This window comes from Gobio gobio, assembly GCF_949357685.1.
Source record: "Gobio gobio genome assembly, chromosome: 16".
NCBI classification, from domain to species: domain Eukaryota; kingdom Metazoa; phylum Chordata; class Actinopteri; order Cypriniformes; family Gobionidae; genus Gobio; species Gobio gobio.
In genome coordinates, this window is record NC_137109.1 from 43,835,160 (window position 1) to 43,853,364 (window position 18,205).

The following is an 18,205-nucleotide window of genomic DNA, read 5'->3' on the forward strand; positions in this document are numbered from 1 at the left end:
AACATTACGGGGTTCAGGGATAAAGCAACATTTCTGGAAGAGAATTTACAGTAGGGAATAAACAGTGAACCATGGCACCAACCGTTATACTTTTATCTTTGCTAACTTTTATTGTTGTTTTAGTTGGAGGCCTAACTAATTCACCTTCTCTTAAAAAATCAGCTATAGCTGATTCATATTTAAATGACACTCGGACCACATCTGCAACTGGAAGCACGAGAGCCCGTATTAAACACAGGACCACCGGCTATTATGGAAACAGCTCACCTACTAAGGTAAGTAGATTCTCCAAGACTGTCAAACCCACTGAGTCGACCACCAGAACTCTGAAACCCACTCAGGGCAGCACCAAAACTCTGAAAGCCACGACATTTAAACCTACCCAGGCGACCACCAGAGCTCTGAAACCCACGACAGTGAAGCCATTCAAGTCAACTAAGGGAACCACGAAAGCCCTGAAGCCCACATGGACTGAGGTGAGCACGAAAGCCCTGAAACCAACAACAGTGAAGCCAACAATAACAGCCACAAGGACGACGACCACCCCAGTACGCTTCCACACAGAGGACCTGAATGAAAACATTGATAAAAAAGTGGAACGGAGAGTTTGGAACACAAAAGAAAGTGAAGAACCACCGGTATTTGGTAAGGAAATGTGATTTATAATTGCACTGTTAATATCATGCAATTATAGCTTTATAATTATTGCAATACCTACTTATAATTTTATATAAAACATTTTATCATAATGATAAAAACGAGGAAATGAGAGTGTGTCTGTCTAGCTATCTAAAACTCCCAAATTATCAGTTCAAAAATATGCTTGCAAGCATTGTTACATAATTCTGGCCATATTCAAACACTGCACTAATAGTCCTTTTCCTGTTTCAAAAGCCAATTGGGTCACTCAAGTCAGTGAACTAGTTTTCTCCACTAAGGAAACAAACCACAGAGCTGAAAAGCATGATTTTCCATAGAGTACAAACTGCAGAAATGCTATAGTCAGAATTAAGAGAAAATGAGTTTGTGTCATGTATCAAGTTGACAAAAAGGTCAACAAAACATCTGCTAGAACTATAAAGCTACAGCTGAAGTCTTTAGACCCATTCAAGAACAAATCGTCTTAATGAAGCATCACAAGCAACAGCTCATCTTTTGAACTACTCAGTTGATCTTTTATGCTCTGCAGAAACAAACACTGAAGAATAGCTGATTTGTGGAGATGTAGGGGGTGGTGGTTGTGTAAGAAGTCCAATTACATCCTCTCCAGACACCTCTTAAAGACGAGCCCAGTGACATTTCACTCCACAGCCCTCTGTCCACTAGGAGCATAAAACAATTTAAAGGGCGACATGACAATAGTCCAGGTCAAAGTAGTTGGGCCATCTAAACATCAGCAGTGGCAGGAAATCTCCCCACTTTCAGATGAATTGGTAAGGAATGCTGACTCAAACCATCAGACTGACTCACCCACAAGAACCAGATGTGCTTTTCTCTCACTCAGAGCCTGATCATTTTTACATGATGTCTGGATACAGAAGTTCAGGTGCAACAGGCACAATCAGCTGCAATAATGCTAACCCGTAACAAACAAGACATTTCTAGAAATGCTAGGTTAACCTCGCTTCACAAGGTTAACTGGGAGATCTACATATAAATACAAGTTAATAAAGACTTACATAAAAACTTGCATAAAAAGAGCATGAAGCCCCCACCAGCATCAGTTAATGCATATGGAAATTACAATGTGAGCAGGATTTCCTGCACAAGGGAATATAAAAGTCTATACCATGCATGCATAACGTAGTTGATTTTATTTGAGTGTCAAACCATTTGTATAATGTATAGGCTATGGTATTAGTAGTGTGTCTGTTATAAATAATATAACCTAAACATCCTGGCAGGATGTGGTCCATCACATGCAGTTAGTCAGTCAGTATTGCTTTTGAAAATTAGTTTTTTTACAAGACAAAGTTATGATACTCGCATTGTTTATTATTGGCATCATAAAGCTTCTATGTAAACTAAGGAAAAGGGCATTAGATCAACACAAACCTGTTTAGAGAGGATGATTATTGCAAGTATACATTGCAAATTAATACATAACCATAAAAACGGTAAATCTGTCAAATCATCAGAGGTATTAGAAGGAATTACCATAGGTCAGGACTGAATACTTTTTTAAATAAGAGTGCCCAAAGCTGCTGAGGCAAACCATGTTCATATTATGACAGTTTTTGGTTTAATTTCAAAAAGTTGTTTTAGAGGGCCTGTGAATGATATGCCCTAGCCTAGAAATCTAGACGCACCAAATATAATTTCCAGCCAGGGTAGTCTAGCAATTCTCCGTTGGCTTGCGAGCTGGAAAAACCAAACTCTGATCAGGCCAATCACATCGTGTATAGAGTCTGTGGGCGGGCTTAACATAATGACGGCAGAGTTGCTGCGGTTTCGAGTGCTACTTGAAAACAAAGAAGCTGGCGAACAGCGGTCTTTCGAATCGGCTTTGGCCGCGACTCTGGAAGACTTGAGTTAAGCTTTTCTTTGGGAAAAGAACAAAGAACGGCACTGAAGTCATTCTTAAGAAAGGAAGATGTGTTCAGAGTTTTGTCGACCGGATACGGCGAAAGTTTTATCAATCAACTAGCTCCGCTTCACCTTCTCCGTTGCTCTGTTTGGTTGTAGCGCTATCCTATTGCGTGCAGAGGGAATTTGAAAGACAACCGTTTATCCCGCCCCTCGGATTGAGCCCTGCCAATGGTGAGTTCCCAGACCCAACATCTTGATGTGGGTCTGGCTTGTCAGGCTAGATGTGCCCTTCAAGTGGAGTCAGAAATATCAGGATTACGAGTTCCAAGCACATAAACTACCAAGCAAAGTCGTACTTAAAAGTGGTATTTACTAGATGATACACAAGTTGATGAGTTGTGGCATTGGATGGGGTGTTTCTATTTGTGAGTGGAAAGCAAGTCTGTACGGTTTTCACAGTTTGCAAATAGTACTTGTGATATACCATGCATAATAAGTGATAGAATTATATTTTTTACTAATTTGAGTTTATTGCCCACAATATAATTAATTCGTTTTGTGTGACGTGTCGCTATAAGGAACGCCTGATTCGTACAGAGGTAAAAGTTTCACAGGTGCACTTCAAACCAAATATAGATCTACTCTTCTAATGAAGTTAAATTACAGGCCGCATCCATCTCAACCAATTGTGCATTGTTTGCCACACATTGGAGTAGCAGTGTACAGCATGGATCCTAAAGGCTACAAAAACACACAGGACAACTACAGAACACTACAAAAAAAGAGAGAAAGTATTTGGAAAGCGGATGGGACAAGCTGAACTCCTCAAACAACAGTTTCCTGTCTGCCCTGCAGCTGCACTGACTGTAAAATTTTATGGACTGATTTCCTCAAATGTTTTTTGGAAATTGCATTCAAAATCCACTTGGCTCAAAAATCTAAGGGGCACACGATGTGATGCTTCTGCTATCAAAAAAAGTCCTTATGTCCTTCCTTCTCTTTAAATCATATCTATTTTCTTTCTCAGAGTGTCCTCCTTTGGGTCTGGAGTCTCTAAAAGTTAAAGACTCGCAGATTCAATCCTCCTCTTATAAGCGTATGGGCCTGGGGCCACACAGGGGCCGACTCAACATACAGGTTGGCTACACTGCAGAATAATAGCATAAACTACCGCCCAAAAGTTTAGGGTCAGTAAGGAGTTGTTTGTATAGTGTCACGAAAGAAATCTATTTCAAATAATTGCTTCTCTTTTGAACTTTCTATTCACGAAAGGATCCTGACAAAAATGTATGACGGTTTCCACAAAAATGATCAACATTGATAATAACCATCATGTTAGAATGATTTCTGAAGGATCAAGTGACACTGAAGACTGGCGTAATGATGCTGAAATTTCATCCCCAGAATAAATTACATTTTAAAATATTTTACTGTATTTTTAATTGAAAAAAAATGCAGGCATAACAATTAGATGTGTTTTCAAAAACATTAAAAAAAATCTTACCGACCTCAAACTTTTGAATGCTAGTGTATATGCATGTCATTATCAATATTGTACAATAATTATGTATTCATCAGCACATTTGGCAGTTTTTGGTATTTAAATTAACATAATCACTGTCTCATGTTTGTTTGTTTTTTGCAGTCTGGTGTAGAGGATGGGGATATCTATGACGGAGCTTGGTGTGCCCAGTATAAAGACCAGAATCAATGGTTACAGATAGATGCCAAGAAGCTCACACGGTTCACAGCAGTGATACTACAGGGTCGCAGCTCTATATGGAGGTACTTCATATCATATAATATATTTCTCTACCATAATATCATAATTAAAACAAATAGTAAATTGCAATATTAACAATATGTCACTCTTATTCTGTAGCTTGGACTATGTAGAAACCTTCAAGGTTCAGGTCAGCAATGACACCATTAAATGGAAGCCAAGCATGAACGGGACAGAAGAGGCGGTATGTTGTTCTCTTTGTTATCAACTGTAAAAAACAAAACAAAAAACATTACTGATCAAAAGTTTGGAATTTTTTTGGTTTTTTGAAAGAAGACTATTTATTTGATGAAAAATACAGTAAAACAGTAATATTGTGAAATAGTAATAGAATTTAAAGGTGCAGTGTGTAATATTTATGAGGATCTATTGACAGAAATGCAATATAATATACATAACTATGTTTTAAAGACCTTACATAATGAACCATGATGTTTTTATTACCTTAGAAAGAGCCATTTCTATCTTTATACACCGCGGGTCCCCTTCATAGACAGTAAAAGAAATGGACTGAGCGACTCCATAGACTTCAACGGGGTGAATTGAAGTCAGGTAGAAGCACTCACTTCCTGATGGCTGAGCTGAGCGTCAGACCAAGCTTGACGATGTAGATGTGACGTGATCAGCCTGTCCGACAGTGGCAAGTCTTCTAGTAGTTGTGCAATGTAAAATCTGAATCACCGAATCTTGTAGAGACAGAGAGAGTGAGCAGGAGCAACTTTTGATGAATGAAGCAGGATCTGCAACATCTCTATCTGCGTTTATGCCTCCACGTCCCCCCGATTGCCTCATAGACAGTTAAAGATTGCCTACGAGCTTCTCCTCGGGACTATACGGTAATTTGCTCAACAGCGCGACACAGTCGCGTGGTTATGACGCAATCGTTAGCCTATATTTGACAAAAACAGCTTCAACGGGGCGATAGTGTAAGATACAAGGTAATGGAGCCTTTTATACATTGTCGTGTTTGTTTAGAAATAAACAATGGACGAATGGAGTCTTTAAACGCCTCAGATGTAAAGATATTCACTGTCAAAGTGAGGCCAAAATGAATGGGAGTCAATGGGATGCTAACAACAGGTGATGGCTTGGTTAGCAATGGCCACGCCTATGGGTGGTACGCTTTCCGGGGGCTGGGCTACCCCCTCGGTCCCCTTACAGTAAAGTCACCATTTTGTGCCGTCATGTTTCTACAGTAGCCCTAAATGGACAAACTGCTCTACAGAGTGCTAGCTACTCTCTGCTGTCTCAGACGACAACATCTTTGTCCTGTGTCGGCCACCGTAGCTTCGAAAGGGAGGGGTGAGCGGTGGGCGGTTGTAATTCGCAACCTTACCACTAGATGCCACTAAAATGTACACAGTACATTTTAAAATATATTAAAATTTAAAATGTGTAATGTATTCCTGTGACGTCAAAGCACAGAAACAGTCTTCAGTGTCACATGACTCCTCAGAAATCATTCTAATAACTTAATTATTCCAAACTTTTGACCAGTAGTGTATATTACCCAAAAGAAGTTACATAATATGATGTCAGAAAGTTGCCATTTTTGCTGCTTAGTTTTAAGAAATCATCTCTTTGGACTTAAAATTAAGTTCTGAGAGTTACAGTATTTTCATAGAAAACTGATCTCTGAAAAAAAAATGTTTTCATTATATGACCCTATTAAGCTACATTACAATTTTCCTCTCATTTAAAAGAAATCATCTAAAATAAGTCCCATTTTCCAGACAGTAGGTTGTGCCATTCAAATCTGCTGCTGTATATTAGCCTTACTATCTTTGTAACATCATTATATTCATTCAGTTTCCAGCTGGCACAGGGTCTTTTGTACTAACAGAGGTTGGAGGCAGGCGCTGGCAGTAGTTGGCAGGGTTAAGCGGCTCTTTTGAAAAGAATAGCCTGCCTACTGCGGACTGCACTGTGCCAGCCTCTCGTGCGCCCTCCTTGGACATAGACTGTGCCAGCTGCCACTGGCAAATGTCACTTGGATCGTATCAATAGGATCACTCACCAGAAGTGATCTTGTATGCTAACAGGTGTTTGAGGGGAACAAGGACAGCGAAACGGCAGTCTTGGCCGTTTTGCCGGAACCGGCGGTGGCACAATACATACGTATTAACCCTCAGACCTGGTTTAAGAATGGGACCATCTGCTTGAGAGCTGAAATCATGGGCTGTGAGCTACCAGGTATGCCAAACACAAACCTTTCACTGATCTCACATATGGAAGGTCTTTCTTTTACACGTCATAAACCTCACTCCCCTGGTCTCAGGAGGTGTGTTTGCAACTGACACCAGAGACTGTGGTCTTTACCGTTCTTGTTAAGGGCCGCTTACATAAGCAAATGATAACAATATACCACTGAAAATTAAAAAATGGCCACAGTAAAATCCCATTCACAGCAAGTAAAATAACGATAAAGATATTCTAAAAACCACAACTATAATGATAATGGCACAGAGGAACAATAATTGGAATAACTTTTAGAACAATCTTTTTCAGCTGATGAATGAATGACAATCAGAATCCATTAAGCTTTAACGAGATTGAGCATTTAAAGCAGCAGATGACAAACCTGCAGCACATTTATCATTATATAGTTATCATTCTTGGTTTGAACAGGCCTTAATATTCATTAACTGTACATCATGTTTTAAGATCCAAACAATATCTACCCGTGGCAAGCTGAGGAAGGCACCAAGGACAAACTGGACTTCAGACATCATAACTACAAAGAGATGAGGAAGGTGAGGCAGATGAAGCCTTAGTAAGCCTTGTTTCTTAGTAAGCATGAAATGGTGCAGCCCACTGACATATTGATTTAAAATATGATATAATAGGCTCAATACAATATCTACATATGTAAAATTGAGTATTATTTTTTTAATGAAAATAATATAATTATTATGATTCATTAAAAAAAAAGCTCTTCAAAGTGAGGAGCCCTACATGCTAGTACAATCCATTGACAGAGATGGTATTTTAGATGGCTGCATGATCTAAAAACCAGCCCTGGATAGAAAACAAACATTTTCCCAGATTGTCACGTCAGTACGTGAGCACTGCCTTGCAGATCACTTGTGGTCACCATTATTCAACAGTGTCTACTTAACACAAGCCTGTGGGCAGGTCACAAAAACCACATTTATATACACACAGAAAGATAAATGCAAGGAATGTTTTAGTTTATTCTCCAGTCCTGGATGCTTGTTTCCTGTGCTGCTGTTCAGAAATTTGGTATCTGTAAAAAATGTTTTTATGTTAATGAAGTCTCTTATGCTCATCAAGGCTGCATGCATTTATTTGATCAAAAATACAGAGTAAATCTAGCCTGACGTCGTCATACTCAATTCTAGTCAGAATATGAGTCTGATACTGCTCCGTTGGGCTGTGATTATGGGGCGTGTTTCAACCGAACCAGGAAAGACCTCAATTGGATAGACCTACAACCAATCAGAGCAACGGAGCAACGCATAACGTTAGTTGTCAAATGTCAACAGAACTCAACTGCACTGTGTTGCCAAGTCCACGGGTTGTTTTCCATGTCCACGGGTTGAAGCGACCCCAATTATGTGATATACAGACCCAGGAATGCGAATTTTAGCAGGCAGCCCTGCCAAAATAACACATATTTTACCCCCCAAATGCCATTTTTTCCCCGGAGAACCCCCCGGAAAGCTATTGGGCTTGTTTTTGGCTAGTTTTGAGAAGCAATTCGGTGGGTTTTGTTGTAAAAACTTGGCAACCCTGTCTGCACGCACGCTGTAATAAGCAACGTCAGAAGAAAAAGATGAGTGTAAACGATCTTTGCCGGTGTTGTAAAAAAAGAATTTAAGGATACACAGAGTACTGACCAACACGATCATCATTTCTGAGAGAAATAGTAAAGGTGAATGCATATACGAACTAGTTCTCCGTTTAGGATTAGAACAAATTTGGCTTGTTTGATGGGTTATTTGATGACGTGGATGATTACGTTACTGTTTATCATCTGTCCATCATCATCTAAAACCCGCCCTGACAATTTCATTGGTCCGAACAGTTTCTGTTCGGGCATAATTACTCCTCTACGGATCAAGTCCAGACCGAACTGCCCGAGCTCAAATGTTGTGGGTAGGGCTAAGTTCGGCTGGTATCCAGGCTAGAGTAAACCCAGTGATATTGTTAATATATTTACAATATAAAATAATTTTCAATTTTAATATATTTTAAAATATAATCTATTCCAGTGATGCCAAGCTGAATTTCAACATCATTACTTCAGTCTTCAGTGTCAGTCATTCTAATATGCTGATTTGCTGCTCAAGAAACATTTCTTATTTTTATAAATCTAGAAAAAGGTTGTGCTGCTTAACATTTATTGTGGAAAATGTGATACATTTTCTTCAGGATTTTGATAAATGGAAAGTTCAAAAGAACAGCATTTATTTGTAATAGAAATCTTTTGTAACACAAATATCTTTACTATCACTTTTAATTGAATGTATATGTCATTAGTGTACATTATGTAAGAATAAGCTGTGAAATTTGTCTTTCAGCTCATGAAGTCTGTGAACGAGTTGTGTCCTGATATCACCCGCATTTACAGCATTGGCAAAAGCTACAAGGGCCTTAAACTGTATGTGATGGAAATCTCAGACAATCCAGGCAAACACGAGCTGGGTGAGTTTGAGTCCCAACACAAGTTAACCTACCACTAACTATACAGTGTTTAATCATGCATTAAACTGGCTCATTTAAATTGCAAAAGTTTATGATAAATCAAAGAAATTAAGGGTAAACGACACCAGCCCTCTTAAAGCTATAGGATTTTAATGTTATAAATCTTTGTGCCCAAAGCAGAATTATCAAATACCCCATAGAATATGCAGACTTTTGATTTTTCCGTGCAATTCTTGGTGGGGAAATCTGTGGAATTCCAGAATGTCTCAATGGATTCAAACATTGTAAAATGTTGAACTAAATGAACATATAAGAACAAAGGGTATGTGGAATTTCGTGAATAACGGGAGTTAACATGGGTGAAATCTGGGTTAACTGGGTTTCTTTGGGCACAGATTCGACGTGGGCGGAGCTATCTGTTTTTATGGTGTAACAATAGCAATTGGAACTTAGCCCATAAACCCTCTGCCTCTCTTCCACTCACTCTCACTCAGCCTGATTTGCCCTGTCTATTTACACTGGGCAACTCTAGTGTTTGCATTGGCCTGTGGGTTAGAGATTGGTTCCTCGGTGAGAGAGGTTGCCAGCTCTGGCAGTGGTTTACTCGTCTCCTGCCAGCACTCATAATGCAGGCTGGAGCCAGGGATGCAATCGCAGAAGGCCATGGCGGCAGACCTCAGAAAGTGTCTAGAGAATGAAAGTGGGAAGAAATAACCTCACCCGGTGTTATAAAATCATAGAGCATTTCACAAGTGGATCAAAGCATGTGGCGATTCTGTTTGAGAGGAAATTTGACTTGATTAATCCAAAGTCTCTCCGGGCACAGTGGAGAAATGCCAGCCTAAAAGAATCCACAAGTTATGGCCTCTTTGGAAATAGATTAGCTTTATGTTGGCTGTGCTTCTTAAATGAGAACAGTGTGAAAGTGTATTTGTGTGCTCTAGTGTTACAAGCCACATGCATCATGTTTGAGGTTGAATAAAGCCCTGTTTGGATGGGATTAGTTTTACATGGAGAAGTGGGGTAAAGTAATTATTACTAGAGCTTTTCAGTGATTATAGTCCCGTTCGAATGTGCCATCTTAATAATCATTACGGACAATGTTACCTTCTGTAAAAAATTCCGGAAAAATAATCTCAAGTAATGCTAATCCTGTTCGAATAGACCAGCTGTAAATATATATGTAAATATTATGTAATTTCCTGTTTAAAGGTAGTTTTTTTGCGGGTTTTCAAGTATGGAGGTGCTTGAAGATAGACTGAGTAAACCCAGCCTGATCTGCCGGCGATTTGATTTTGCCCTGCCGCTCAGTCTGGAAACCTGTACTTTCATTTCTACTACTTCTGTTACACTTTTGCGGGAACCAATCACAGACTGGCTTATCCACCTGGCGTGCTATTGGAGGGTTTGACACGATGACGGATAGAGAAGCGATGGGTCGTTGCCTGTTGATCACGCCTCTTGTGGTCTGATTGGTTGAAGGCCTATCCAATTGCGTACAGAGTCTTTTGAATTATGCTCGTTTATCACGCCTCTTGTGCAGTAGAAAATACAGAGCAGACTCCCCAGACCAATGTTCAATCTTAAATTCAGCTTGGTCTTTGTGATAGCCAGACAAGCATTTAGTTGCCTTTTAGTCAAGTGTTTTACATTTGTTTGTTGTTGTGTGTTTGGGCACGTGATATCAGGAAGCAACGTAATATGCACATGGCGACAGGTCGGAGACGGAGGAGCATAAATCGAGTAACCCCTCCCAATTCTGGTAGTTTTACTGAGATTTCTAAGCCTGTGAAAACTGGCCATTAATATTACAGACGTCCAGTAGGAAAATTACATTACAACATCTATCCTTGTAAAACTATTACCGTCCGAATAGAGCTTAACACACCTAAATGTCATATTGTCATAAACGCTTTTTCATAACACATTGACAGTCCTTTTGTATTCAATTTCATTGTCTGATTTCCACCTAAATGAACCATTAGTCTTTACAAATGAGTTTTGATATAGAAATATAGAGATGAAATGAGTGACCAAACACTTTTTCAGCAGCCTCGATTAATGAAATCATTTGAGAGATAAAGTTATTGGTAAATCAGGGTTGCCAACTCTCACGCTTTTGGCGTGAGACACACGCTTTCGCTTTCAGGCTCTGTCTCACGGTCTCACTCTGCCCAACTTAATCTCACGCCAAATTGCCAAACCTGCTTTTGATATTAAACAAAGTCTAAGCTTTGTGGCTAAAAAATTATAATTTTCACTTGTGATGCCATTACCCACACTAGGTGCCTGTATGGCTCTTTAATAAATATACATGTATCTAATCTAGTTGCTCAAAAAAGTATTGCAGATCATAACTGCTTACTTATTTTTAGGTTTTGCATTTTAATAAATATTTAGACATGATCAAACACTAGATTTCTTTAAAACGTTAATAACTTAAATCCTTATATTTTTAATGATACTTATAAAAGCACACACAAGTGAATATTAATGAATGCAAGCAAATATAATTCAACCCAAAAAAAACGTTTAAAATAGTGCTAAGGCAAACTTATTTTTCCTTATATGTACAGTAGGCCTTCGCTTGTTGTTTGGGGGGTTTCCAGACTCATGCGTTTCCTCTCTGCATTTAAATCAATGGCATATCAATGCTGCGGTCTGCATGTGGGGGTCAAAGTTCAGTTAGTTACTCCTCTGGAAATTCCTCCCCTTTGGCGGGATGGGTGATGTTTTCTCAGTGAGTGTAACGAGAGCCAGATTGCTGAGACTGAATGGGTCAACTGTTAGCCAAATACTGCAGAGAAAGAGGAGGGGGAATTTAACCTTGCAGAGGACCTGAACCTAATGACGCTCAGTTTCACTGTCAAAACAGACACAACTTGTGCAGCAAGCTGCAAACCCAATCAATATTTATAGAAATAAATCAGCCGAGCTTGGTAAGATATGCTCAGATGCAGCTGCTGCACATAGGCTATTTCCTGTTTTTGCTTAAAAATTCAGAAAGATGGCACAATAAATGTGCCTGTTATTTTCAATGCATCCTAAACTGTATCCAAAATTCCATGATATAATATGATTGAAAAAGGCCATGAATCCCTCAATCCTTCTTTGTCATTATATATCATGCAAGTTTTTCTGATGACAGAAACTGTAAACTGCATAACACACACAGTTTCTGCCAGTCTCATATTAATCTTGAGCACCTATAGAGTAGTATTGCACTCTTCATATCTTTGAAGAGTCTTAAGTTTTATCATATTCATAAAAGAAAGATACACATGTACCAATTCCTTCCGAAAATAGCCAAACTCGTGAAGGCGTGCAGTGGGCGGAGCTAAAGAATCTCGAGCACACACACACTCCCTGGATAACTTTCGATTCATTATATACATTTGTGTTGTTTACATTATATGCACTTACCATACGATTTCCAACAAAACAGACATTTGATGCAGTTTCACTCACCGCCTGCGGTTTTCGACTCATGACCGGGAACAAACAAACACACTTGCAGAACTCTGTTGCTGCTCCGGAAAAACAAACTGCATCCTCTGTTTCCTTAACGCTGGGTTATTTGGGAAGATGAATAAGGTTATCTCTCCCATATAACCAACAACACACTTCTTTAGTTACATTGTTGATTTCGTGTTCTAAAAACAAAATGACAGCACTGTCGACGATTTTTTTCGAGGGCCATACCCGAAAAACACTTTTAAAAACTTATTTGAATCCTGAAGGAGTGTATTTGGCACAAAAATTCTCCATCATACGTCCATCTCATTTGATATTTGAAATTTTGGCTCATGTTTATGAGAATCAAACTTTTTAACAGTGTAAATAAGTCGCCCCCCTTTAATCAATGGTAGGAAATAGGGTTGAAAAAAGAGAGATTATACGATATTATCAGAAACTGAATCTTTTACTTTTAAATTATCCACTCCAATAAGTTTCACTAAAGTCCAAAGCTACAGACCCTTTTCACAGACAGTGATGACACATTTCCACAGTTATTAACAGAAAAAAAGTATATTTATAACACTGTGTGTTATATTACCTTGTCATAAATGCCTGCTGTGTGAGTGTTTCTAATACAACAGCTGAGGGAGTGATAGCAAATTTGACGTCTTTCTCCCTCTGACCAATGGAATCCTCTTTTTTAAAGTCATAGAAAAACTATTGTTTATTTTTTTGGAATGCAAAAATTTTATTTATTGTAGTTTCTGTTAATCATAATAGACGTTTACCCAACTATGACTGCTTCCACTTCTAAGAACACTGGAAATGTGAAAATGGCCCACTGCCGATAAAGCAAAAACAGTAATGTGAAAGTGAAATGTAATATAAATGTAATTTGTGTATAAATGTATATTGGTTGCACTTTTGTAAAGGACAATAAGTAAAAGCCTTTTTGCCTATTTAGTTCTCCCTGCCAGAAAGCACTGATAAAAACCCTCAAAACTTTAAAAGAAAATGTTGACCCAACAAATTATGAAAAATATTGAACTTGAAAACAAAACATTTAACAGACAAGCAGAGATTTTTGCCTCTCTGAGCTGCTAGAGAGAGGGTGCCAGATTTCAGACACCTCTGTTAGCACACTCTATAGAGGAGGAGGAGAGAATCTGGGCAAAGCATGGAGTTACTCTTCAAAACAGAGCCCCACATCTGTATATTGAAGTACCATAACGCTCCTAATAACTGCACACACCTAATCGAATTTCTGTGAAGGAGCATGACAAACTAAAAACTGTTTGGCTCCCCCTGCAGGTGAACCTGAGTTCCGCTATGTGGCCGGCATGCATGGAAACGAAGTGCTTGGGAGGGAACTACTGCTCAACCTGATGGAGTACATATGCCAGGAGTACAAACGTGGAAATCAGCGCATAGTTCATCTAGTCAAGGAGACGCGCATCCATCTTCTGCCCTCGATGAACCCAGATGGCTATGAAATGGCTTACCAAAAGGTAGAGTAGGGGAAGCAAGGGATATTCTGCCGTTTCCAAAATGTTTCTCTACCAATACACTACCGCTCAAATGTTTTCATGATTTTGAAATAAATATCTTATGCTCACCAAGGCTGCATATTTTTGTAATATTGTGAAATATTATTGTGATTTAAAGTATCTGTTTGCTATTTTTTTTATATATTTTAAAATGTAATTTATTCCTGTGATGGTAAAGCTGAATTTTCAGCATCATTACTCCAGTCTTCAGTGTCACATGATCTTTCAGAAATCATTGTAATATATTAATATTCTAATATATCTAATATACATTCTAATATTTATAATATATTATTATAAATGTAAAAAAGTGCTGCTTAATATTTATGTTAAAACTGATATTTATTTGATGAATATAAAAAAAACAAAAGAACAGCATTTATTTAAATCTTTTGTATTATAATAAATGTCTTACTGTCACTTTTAAACAATTTAATGCCCTTGCTGAATACCTAATTTCTATTCATTTCCGTCCTAATCTTACTGACCCTAAATGTTTAAACTGTAGTGATTCATATCATGTCATAACGGTATTCATTGCACACTAAACAACCTTCATAATATATCTTTACAAGTAATCTTAAATATTCTAAACCAAGCTCAAAAAAGCTCAATAACGCTTATGGTTTGTGAACATGTTTTGTTTTACAGGGTTCCGAGCTGGCCGGGTGGGCACTGGGTCGCAATAGTTATGAAGGCATTGACATGAATCACAACTTTGCAGATCTGAACACAGTGATGTGGGATGCCATCGAGCTAGAAACAGACAAGTCTAAACTAATCAATCACTTCTTTCCCATTCCAGAGTACTACACTTCAGAAGACGCTATGGTAAAGTAGGCCTGTAAAGAGCATATATGGGATTAAAACACACCCCTCCCATCTTTAAACGACTTTAAATGATCATTCTCATCTAATTTGGCCATACAATTTTAAATCAATCACATTATTCTGCTATCTATAGGTGGCTCCCGAAACCAGAGCTGTCATCAGTTGGATGCAGACTATACCATTTGTTCTCAGTGCGAACCTGCATGGAGGAGAGCTGGTGGTCACATACCCGTTTGACATGACCAAAGACTGGGCCCCTAAAGAGCAGACGCCCACCCCTGATAACAGCTTTTTCCGCTGGCTGGCCACCGTTTACGCCAGCACCAACCATGTGATGTCCAACCCAGACCGAAGGCCCTGTCACAATGAGGACTTCCTTCGTCACAATAACATTATTAATGGAGCGAACTGGCACACTGTGCCAGGCAGTGAGTACTGCTGCTCTTGTGGCTTTACATATATGGTAACACTTTACAATAGGGTTTCATTAGTTAACAAGAACTAAGAATGAATCCTTCTACTGCATTTATTAATCTTAGTTCATGTTAATTTCAACATTTACTAGTACATTATTAAATTCAAAAGTATTTGTTAACGTTAGTTAATGCACTGTGAACTAACATGAGCAAACAATGAACGACCGAAATTAACATTAACATTAAGATGAATACAGTAATAAATGTATTTCTCATTATTAGTTCATGTTAGTTAATACATTAACTGTTATCAAATGAGACCTTATTGTAAAGTGTTACACTATACAGTACTGTGCATTTTTTGACATTCATTTTAATAATCCTGTGAGGTTTTTGTATGCACAAGGAGTCTGACAACAGCCGGTATGCTCCACACAGAGATCTGATCTCACCGTCATCGTGTCCATCTGGCATTACATGAAGAAAACTGAGAAAGACTAAATTAACAAGAACTGTGGCAACGTCTCCAAGACACATGAAGAAACCGACCGTTAAAGCTACCTGAAAAACTATGTGCAAGTGTACCTAGGACAAAAGCTGTTTTAAACACAAAGGGTGGTCACACCAAATATTGATTTGATTTAGTTAATATAAGTTAACTGATAAATAAAATCTACTTATGTTATGACATTATTTTTGAGAGCATCCCAACTTTACAGCATTTACACAAGTGCCTAAAACTTCTCACAGTACTGTAGCTTTGCAGGAAGGTTTCTTCAAGCGCTTTGAAGACTTGCTGCAGTACAAAAATCTCACTGGATTATTACAATGAATGGCAAAATTAATGTTTGGAATATTATATAATATAATATCATTATATATATATATATATATATATATATATATATATATATATATACATATATATATATATATATATTTTTTTTTTTTTTTTTTAACAAATTAGTAAAGTAAATATATTTATAATGTCGTACAATATTTCTGTTGTAAATAAATGCTGATATTTTGAAATGTTTATTCATCAACATATATAATAATGTTGATGAATGTTGATAATGTTTCTTGAGCAGCAAATCAGTATATTATAATGAATTCTGAAGGATCATGTGACACTGAAGACTGGAGTAATGATGTTGAAAATTCAGCTTTGAGATTCCATTAATAAATAACCTTATTAAATATATTTCAATAGAAAAAAGTTACTTTAAATTGTAATAATATTTCACAATATTAGTTGTTACTGTATTTTTGATCAAATAAATGCAGACTTGGTGAGCAGAAGAGATTTCTCTTTCAAACTGTAGTGTGTGTAAATACTGACCCTGATTAAATGCATTGAATGCTTCATATGACCTGTGTCTTCATCTGTAGGTATGAATGACTTCAGTTACCTGCACACCAACTGTTTTGAGGTGACCGTGGAGCTGTCCTGTGATAAGTTCCCTCATGCCAGTGAGCTGCCTATAGAATGGGAGAACAATAAAGAATCTCTCCTTGTCTACATGGAGCAGGTACAACATATCGCATACAAAAACCCAACAACCACTAAACACTTGTCTAACGATCTCATGCATGCCTAAACACCTGCATTTGTCAGGAAAAGCAATAGAAGCAATGCATTTATTCGTCAACAGGTGCACAGAGGAATCAGAGGAGTGGTTAGGGACAAAGACACTGAAGCCGGCATCGCTGATGCCATCATCAAAGTGGATGACATCGACCATCACATAAGATCAGGTAATGCTATTCAAAATAATTAAAACGATCAAACAAATACACATTATTGGGATTTTAAAAAGCCAAACATTTTAAATGGTCTCATTTGTTCAAATAACACTAAAATCTGTAAAAAATAAAAAGGTTCTTCTATCTTTCTTCAGCTTTTGATGGGGACTTCTGGCGTCTGTTGAACCCGGGTGACTATGATATCACAGTGACCGCAGAGGGATATTTCCCAGCCACTCGAAGTTGCAGGGTCGAGTACGAGCATTACCCCACTATCTGCGACTTCCGCCTTACCAAGACACCAAAACAGAGGCTGAGAGAGATCCTGGCCAAGGGCGGCAAGATTCCCAAAGACCTGCAGCTCCGACTGCACCAGCTGCGCATTCGGAAACTGCGTGCCAGTACTAAGCTTATTAACCAACGCAGGGCGTCACAGCAGCGCAGGGCTAGGGGGGCCCACAACTAGACTGACCTTTAACCTTTGACCTGTTTTGCCGGCCAAGTACAGGATTAAACTGTGTCAATGTAAAGGGCAAATGCAATTTAGATGGGCCTGTAAGTAGGTTGCCCGTTTCTGTGGTAACATACATTGTGTATTATACATTTGAGGAGCAGATACTTTATTCAGTGTAAATTAAATTTCACACAAAAATGTCTCAACTGTTTTTTTATACTTTTATACTAGACACGGTTATTGATAACGTTGTAGGTTTTTATGCTAATCTGTGCCCACATTTGTGCATAGAGGTGCAAAACATCTCAGTCTGGAACTGATGTTTTGTCAAATGGCTTCTTTAGCTGTTTAGTGTTTTGTATGCTGTATTTCTAACAGTTTGATCTTAAAAGACAACAAGAGCTAATATCTTCTGAAATGTACACTGAAGAGTTATTTATAATGCTCATACTAGCACTTGGATATTTAGTTTTTAAGGTATCAAGATAACACAAAAAACAACATACCTCAATATGACAAGCACTACCATGTGAGTAGTTAGAGATCCGAGTAAAATGGGAATCTTTTGTAAACAAACATTTTGTAATAAAATACTTCTCGAAGTAAACAAAATAAATGAACTTGACCAACTATTACTCCAAAAACTGTTCATAGACGCTACTGTCTCTGTTTAAACAACAGATGGCGCGGTGGTGCTTTCGGAGATTTCAATGGGGTAGAGAATAATATAAAAAATAAATAAATACGCTTTTAGAATACATTTAATATAGTC

General features: G+C 38.1%; 1 protein-coding gene across 2 annotated transcripts; it reads left to right on the top strand.

The window, feature by feature from the left end:
* On the top strand, positions 1 to 18,037 carry cpxm1b (carboxypeptidase X (M14 family), member 1b). 2 transcript variants are annotated; one of them, XM_079839639.1, is made up of 14 exons: positions 48 to 275; positions 387 to 645; positions 3,557 to 3,666; positions 4,175 to 4,314; positions 4,412 to 4,496; positions 6,355 to 6,505; positions 6,977 to 7,065; positions 8,857 to 8,980; positions 13,751 to 13,947; positions 14,638 to 14,817; positions 14,951 to 15,245; positions 16,626 to 16,765; positions 16,889 to 16,991; positions 17,135 to 17,635. In XM_079839639.1, exons 1-14 carry the CDS (start codon positions 72 to 74, stop codon positions 17,443 to 17,445), a joined length of 2,388 nt encoding a protein of 795 aa, XP_079695765.1. In that variant the 5' UTR covers positions 48 to 71; the 3' UTR covers positions 17,446 to 17,635. The 2 variants fall into 2 exon arrangements, with proteins under 2 accessions (XP_079695764.1, XP_079695765.1); XM_079839638.1 differs by having other exon boundaries at positions 1 to 645; positions 17,135 to 18,037.
* The last annotated feature ends 168 nt before the right edge of the window (positions 18,038 to 18,205 follow it).

Bases quoted from the DNA above. Each gene is read 5' to 3' on its own strand.
- cpxm1b (XM_079839638.1), top strand. From the start codon at position 72: ATGGCACCAACCGTTATACTTTTATCTTTGCTAACTTTTATTGTTGTT. The intron at 646-3,556 runs GTAAGGAAATGT...TTTCTTTCTCAG, and splicing joins TGAAGAACCACCGGTATTTG to AGTGTCCTCCTTTGGGTCTG. The intron at 16,766-16,888 runs GTACAACATATC...ATTCGTCAACAG, and splicing joins TCCTTGTCTACATGGAGCAG to GTGCACAGAGGAATCAGAGG.